Source organism: Condylura cristata, unplaced genomic scaffold, assembly GCF_000260355.1.
Source record: "Condylura cristata isolate star-nosed mole 26May11 unplaced genomic scaffold, ConCri1.0 scaffold00028, whole genome shotgun sequence".
Taxonomy (NCBI): Eukaryota; Metazoa; Chordata; class Mammalia; order Eulipotyphla; family Talpidae; genus Condylura; species Condylura cristata.
Genome location: NW_004567129.1, coordinates 2,800,641 through 2,807,387, shown reverse-complemented (window position 1 = coordinate 2,807,387; position 6,747 = coordinate 2,800,641). Strand labels below are relative to the sequence as shown.

General features: G+C 56.1%; 1 protein-coding gene across 1 annotated transcript; it reads left to right on the top strand.

The window, feature by feature from the left end:
- The first annotated feature begins 205 nt into the window (after window positions 1-205).
- CBLN1 (cerebellin 1 precursor) lies at window positions 206-3,920 on the top strand. Its single transcript, XM_004690324.2, has 3 exons — window positions 206-790; window positions 940-1,059; window positions 2,237-3,920. The coding sequence occupies exons 1-3, from the start codon at window positions 527-529 to the stop codon at window positions 2,432-2,434; spliced, it is 582 nt and encodes a 193-aa protein (XP_004690381.1). The 5' UTR covers window positions 206-526; the 3' UTR covers window positions 2,435-3,920.
- The last annotated feature ends 2,827 nt before the right edge of the window (window positions 3,921-6,747 follow it).

Here is a 6,747-nt window from a genome sequence, read left to right as displayed (position 1 = left end):
CATTGGCTCGGCGGGGAGCGCAGGGCTTCAGGATTGGCTGGGGGGTGGGGTCTCAGCCGGTGGGGGAGGGGCTTGACGGGAGGAGGGCGGGAAGGCGGGTAGGGAGGCGGGGCGGCCGGCGCCGGGGGCGGGGCCAGGCCGTGGTCCGCGCCTTTGTGCCCGACGCGCGCTCTCCGCCCGCTCCGGCTGCAGCGTCCGCTGCATCAATAATTCAGAGCGGCGGCGGCGGCAGCAGCGGCGGTTGCGGGAAAGAGACGGCGGAAACAGCGGGGACCGAGCCACAGCGGATATGCATCCAAGTGCGGCTGGGCAGCCGCGGCACCCCTGAGGCCCGGGCGGGGCTCTGGGAGCGTCGCTCGGGGGGCTCCCTTGCCCGGGAGTGCAGGAAGAGCAGTAGTGACCAGAGCGGTGTCGGCAGAGCTGTGCACGGAGCTGAGGCGGGGGCTTCGGAAAGGGGCTGGGGCGGGGGGGGCGGCTGGCGCAGGCAGCCCCCGGGGTGGGGGGCGGGGTGGGCGCCGGTGCCGCGATGCTGGGCGTCGTGGAGCTGCTGCTGCTGGGGGCGGCATGGCTGGCCGGCCCGGCCCGCGGGCAGAATGAGACCGAGCCCATCGTGTTGGAGGGCAAGTGCCTAGTGGTGTGCGACTCCAACCCCACGTCCGATCCCACGGGCACAGCTCTGGGCATCTCCGTGCGCTCTGGCAGCGCCAAGGTGGCTTTCTCTGCCATCAGAAGCACCAACCACGAGCCGTCCGAGATGAGTAATCGCACCATGATCATCTACTTCGACCAGGTGAGTGTTCTGTACGTATTGGGTGGGTGGGGGCTGGGGGAGAGGTGCCAGGTAAATGCCCGATTCTCACCGAGGTCTCTGCGGAGGCTTGGGCGCAAGAGTTCGGGACTGACTCTTGCCTACTCGCCTTCATACCTGTTTCATTATAGGTACTAGTGAACATCGGGAACAACTTTGATTCAGAACGCAGCACTTTCATCGCCCCGCGCAAAGGGATCTACAGTTTTAACTTCCACGTGGTAAAAGTCTACAACAGACAGACCATCCAGGTCAGCCGCAGCCTCAGGGCCAGACCTGGGCCCTGGTAGGGTGCTCCTAGTCCCGGGAATGAGCAGGTGGGAGATAGAAGAGGGTAGGTGCAGGTGTCCCGGGGATGCTTGGAGGGGCTGGCAACAGGACTTAACGTTTCTGCCCCTTGCTTCCTCTGTCGTCGACTCTCAGGACCTAATCCTCTCCCCAGAGAATTTCCTTCCTCCATCTTCTTGATCCCCCCAAAGAAGGGGTTTCCAGCGAACTGAAAGAATTTCACGTAGCAGTTGCTGTTCCCGCTTCCGGAAGCTTTTTGCGACCCTCGCTCTCCGAACCGAGAGCTGGTTCCTGGATGCCCTGCGCTGGCTCCCAAGCTCTGGAGACGCCTGTGCACTTGGCCCTACGCACCAAACTCAGCGGGCTCCCGCTGTCCCTTTGGGGAACGACTCCGGGTTTTTTAACTAATAGCGCCTCCGTGCCCTAGCGGGTGAGGCGTGTAGAGAGCTGAAAGGGTCATAGTGCACTCCCTCCTGGCTCCAGCCTTGCCTCAGCCAGCACCCACCGCTTTCCAGGTTCGCAAAGGTGTCCTCTGAGCTGAGACCGACAGCAGAACACAAGGTTGGGGGTCGGGCACCAGGCCTCCGACTGCTGATGCCATTGCAGGGGCAAATCCAGGCGGGCAGGCTGGATCTGGGGAGGGTTGAATGTCAAAGAGCCGCCCCTGCGAGTCTTCAATGTATTGTGGCTCCTGGGGTCTGGAGGAACCTGGGGTTTTATTTATTTGTTTTTGAGTGTTTGTTTTTGCTAACTAGAGTTGCCTGAATTTGTCTTTGAAGCTAGAAGAAGAAGGGAAGTGCGGGTGGGGGAAGCTGGAGAAAGGCCTGAGATCTCCAGGAGCCTGAGCCACGGAAGGGTTCATTAAATGGGGTAAAAGAGCACAGCCCAGATGGCTTGGCAGGCTCCAGGAGTGCAGGTGACTCTCATCGGGGGTAGACCCTCCTCTCACCCACATGGGCCGTCTTTAGTCCCAATCCACCCTCTCTAGGAAGCTGGAGAGCTCCCTTTCCTCCTGCTTCTCAGCCCCTCCCGGGCCTCCCAGCCTTTATGGACGGGCTTTTCAGACATTTCATGTCGTCTCCGCTGCTCTTTGATTCCTGCTTAGATTCTGTGTCTGAAGTGGGCCCTTCTCTTTCTCAGGTGAGCCTCATGTTGAATGGTTGGCCGGTGATTTCAGCCTTCGCTGGTGACCAGGACGTGACCCGGGAAGCTGCCAGCAACGGAGTCCTTATCCAGATGGAGAAAGGCGACCGAGCATACCTCAAGCTGGAGCGGGGGAACTTGATGGGGGGCTGGAAGTACTCGACATTCTCCGGATTCCTGGTGTTTCCGCTCTGACTGGCTCCTCCGTGGAATGGAGGCAGGGAGAGAGAGGGCCAAGGCGGGAGTCAGGCAGGAGGGGGAATGAGAAAAAGCTGAAATCTAGAGGACGATTAAGTGGCAGGACTTGAAACTTCCTACAAGTTGCCCAGCTGTATTGGGGTAAAAGGTGCGCCCCAGTTGTGGGACACTCAATCTGTTTCCTCCTTAGGCGACTTAATTCTGCTTAGCTCTGCACACTCCCATTTCCAAAAATAAACTTGCCTCCCCATTGCAGTTGCAGTAATCTAGAGAGAGAGAGAGACTGCCTTGTCATTGTTTCTTACCCCATGTTTCGGTCCCTATAATTCATAAGGAAACTTTGTATTTCACTGTGTAGCGTGAAATATCTTCCTCCTCAGTCACCCTCTGAATGGTTTCACCTGCTGAAATCTTCAGTGCCCCTTCCCTCTTTTTAGTCTGGAGGAGGAGGGCAGGTAAGGGTTTGTTGGTTGTTGTTTTTTGTTTTTGTTTTTGTTTCGAATGGGAGAGGCAGTTTTAATTTGGCAAGTACTGCTGATCTTAAAACAGGCTCAAGAGTTAATAGCTGAGGATACTTTGTGTCCTCAGCTGCTTGTTCAAAGAAAGGACTCACCTTAGTGGTGACAGGTTTAAAAAAAATATATGTATAAATATATATCATTTGTACACGAAGAACTTTTCCCAGTGGAAACTGGCTGTATTTCCGTATTTCTATGTCCTATTCGGAGTGATCGTGAAATCTAAGGCTGCTTGATGTTCTGATGCTTGTCAATGCCCTAGTGTCCTGTGACTCCACTAACCGCCAGGAGGTTCTTCCCGGACGCTTCTTCGTCCTCTGTAACATATGTGTGAATAGCCAAGATTTACATTTACTTTAATCCAATAAAGTTGAAGTGGGACTTTTATTTTTCTGAAACAGCTTTCTAAATTCCGCACCACCCCCCAGTGCGAAGGGCGGAAGATGGGTGCGAAGGGCAAATTTCCGAGGTTCTGGAGACTTGGGAGATCTGCAATGGAAAGGCCAGGATGCCAGGGCCTCCCGGAGAAGCCAGCCTGCCTGCGCTCCTCCCTGCTGCAGGCCTGGGGCCAGCTCTGCCTTCCCCTATGCTCCGTGCTTTGGGGGAAACCTAAGAAATTTGGCCGCAATCTTGCTAGACCAGGCGCGGCTGCCGTCCTGGAAATGAAGTTTGGGTTTTTCTCAATCCAAATACATCAGGAATAATTCCAGCTCGAGGAGCCAGAACCAGCCTGCCCGGAGAGGCACGCTTTCCACACCTTCTGCCCATGGATTTTTCCAACCCTCGGCTGCTCCAAAATGATCCCTGCAGCGTATATTTGATACCACCGCCTGTGAATCCGGAGTCCGCCGCCGTATTACCCAGGCGCCCGGGACCTGTGATTGCGCTCATCGCTGAACTTTTATCCAAAAGGTTCGCCCAGGAGTTTTGATTGTTTCGGAACATAATGTGAAAGCAAAATTGAAATAAACGACTTCGTTTTAAATCTGAAAGTCTGACCCAATCCCTTCCGCAACGGGAGGTCTGGCACAGGAAAGCGGGTGGGCATTCAAAGGTAGGAGCCTGGGGCCCTGGCGTGGCTGTGCTCCTTGGTTTCTCCTGTGAAAGGCTATTTCCCAGCCAGAGATTCAGGCAAGAATTTGGTTAGCCGCCGGCCCTGGCCCCGGGCCCCCGGAAGGGGGTGCATTCACAATAGCTTAAGTAACCTTCCCGGATTTGTTCCTCGACTTGTTTGATGAAAGGATTCACCGACTGAGCGGCTTGCTTTAAAACGCTAGTCCCGTTTGTCCTCTGAGCTTTTCAGGGAATCGCAGCTCTGGCCGCTGGACTCACCGCAATAGCTAGGTAGGGACAGCCTCTGGAGGTGGGGAGTGAACCCAGAGAGCGCTCTCTTTCTGGGCTGCCCTAGATTAATTAAAACAAAACAAAACAAAACTGCTCTTTGTAAAGGAACACTTTTGAGGAATGCTTTCTCCAATGCTCCCTGGGCTTGGGAGAGAGCGAGGGGAAAGCCGGAGCCTTTAGTAGCCGAACTGGCTCAGCCCCAGCGCAGTGCCGGCCACCTACCCTAACTGGGCACCCTGCGGTCTCTCAAGGGCCCGCTGGCCTCTCTGGAGGACAGGGCCACTTGAATAGCTTCAGGCTGTGCCTGACTCCCTGCTCTGGGCTCTGGGCTTCTACCTGCAAGTGCTACAGCCCAGAGGAACCAACACCTGGAAGGCCCTCCTGCTGGGAGGATCCAGCTGGCTGAGCTTCTGAGCAGCAGCAGGAGGTCGTTCTTTGCGGGGATTTAGGCGTAGATCAGTGTCTCCTGGATGGTAGCTAGAGGCCAGGGTGGAGGTCAGTGGAAGTTCCGGTCTCTGGGACCTGGGGAGGAAACAAAAGCATCTCAAGGAGGACAGAGAAGGGGGGTTCTCTCTTGAATCACCTCAGCCCCTAAAGCGGCTTCCAGGGGAAGGTTCCTGCCTCCTCCTCAAAAGTCTGACCTTGGCATTAGACTTTTCTCTGCCCAGCACTGCAGCTTCCTCCCCAGGCTGACCTCTCCCCTGGCCACTTGATGAGCTCATCTCCCACTTGGGTCCTCATGCCTCTGCACCTGCTGTTCCTTTGCTTGCCTGGCCCTCTCTCCCCTCCCCTACTTCCCACATTGCCACCTAGCTCACCATGGAAGCAGTTCAACTAAAGGCCACCTCTGGGAAGCTGGCCCGGGCACTGCACCCACCCCTCCCCATGCTCCCACCAAGGTCTGATTTGCACCTGTGGAGAAGGAAGATATTCTGGGCCGGGCGGCCTGTGTCCCTCTCAAGGTAGATTTCAGGGGATGGTTGCAGCCCATGCCTGCCACTCCTTGCAAGTGCTAAGCTGGTGCTCCTGCCCTGAGGCCAGAGGGCTCCAGGAAATCTCTAAGCCCAGGACAGCTCTCATCCTCAGGCCTGAGCTTCCCGTTAACCTGGGCAAATTGTGGGAGTCTCTCCCCATCAACACAGAGTGTAGTGACCTCTGTGGGCAGTGGACCTGGGCAGTTGGGCCATCTCCATGATCTTGGGGGTAGTGGGTTGACTGTTACCTTTGCCAAGGGCAGGTGAGCAACCTTTATCTTAAAATTGCACTTCAGCTAAGGAACAAGCAGAGTTCCAGAACTATGCTGGGTTCCCACGACTGGCAGCTCACTAGAGAGCCTGCACTCTGGTAAAACCGAGCACTTCACAATGACTTCTCTTAATACTTAGAAACCTCTATGCCCTTCCTGGTCTGGGCCCTGCTTCCTGCTTTCATCTCCAATAATCCTGCTCAAATTAGAACCTGCAGTGGTTCTCGGGCTAGCCTGCTCAGAACTTCATCCTCTTAGGAGATTCCTCTCCAGCTCTGGCCACCTGGTTACCTCCTCCCTTCTTGCCTTAAGAGTACACATCAGTCACCTCCTCCAGGAAGCCTTCCTTCTTCCTCCCCTCACAGGCAGAGTGATTGCCACTACCTGATCTTCCCTAAGAGCAGAAGCTGTGTTCAGGGGACAGTGTCAGGAACTCAGGGAGGCTTTAGACACCCAAAGAGCTTAGACCTGACTTCAAGGCCCCAGGTTCCAGAACTTCTGTGAGTCTCAGACTGGAGCTGGTTCCCTAGAGAGGGTTTGGTGTTGGTCTCTGAGAGAATTGTGCCGCCTGTTGAGTAGCACCAGGTAGTGCTAAGTCCCATACCAGCCCCCTCCCCCCCATCCCACTTTGCTTCCGCTTTCCCGCAGCTGGGAGCCTTCCGAGCTACAGCTATGCTGGAGGCTGGCAGCCCCGCAAAGCAGCTCCTAATGAGAGTTAATTAGCTAGAAGGAAAGAGCCTCACCCACTCCTAAACTGTTGCCTAAGTGCAGCAGCCATAGGGGGGAGGGCGAAGGGAGGGGAGGGGAAGGGAATATGCTCCAGAGACCTGGGGGTGGGGGGCCCTTGGGCTCTGAGGACAGAGCAGAAGGTGAAGACCGAGCTGCTGATATGCCCTGCTCTTGGCACTGGTGCTCTTGGCAGCGTGAGACACCCACCTGCTCTGTCTGAACCAGGCTTTCCTTAACTCCCCAATGCCAGGGGTGGGCTAGAAAATGTCTAGGGTTTCCTTCCTCTAGGCTAGCTTGCTTTTCTCATCCATGCCTTCCCCCACCCCCAGACAGCCTCCTTCTTCCCAGCAAGCTTGTCACCCCAACCCCACTGTGTGGAACAAAACAGCAAAGCCTATTGCCAACGCTGGGATGGGGCCAGAGGTGCCCTAAGCGGGGAAGTCCAGCCGTAAGGGGAAGTGCAGGTGCACCTG

What these genes read in the sequence shown, in the direction of transcription:
- CBLN1 (XM_004690324.2), top strand. Translation starts at nt 527, where the DNA reads ATGCTGGGCGTCGTGGAGCTGCTGCTGCTGGGGGCGGCATGGCTGGCC. An exon ending in TGATCATCTACTTCGACCAG is followed by an intron (nt 791 to 939) that starts GTGAGTGTTCTG and finishes GTTTCATTATAG; the next exon opens with GTACTAGTGAACATCGGGAA. An exon ending in ACAACAGACAGACCATCCAG is followed by an intron (nt 1,060 to 2,236) that starts GTCAGCCGCAGC and finishes TCTCTTTCTCAG; the next exon opens with GTGAGCCTCATGTTGAATGG.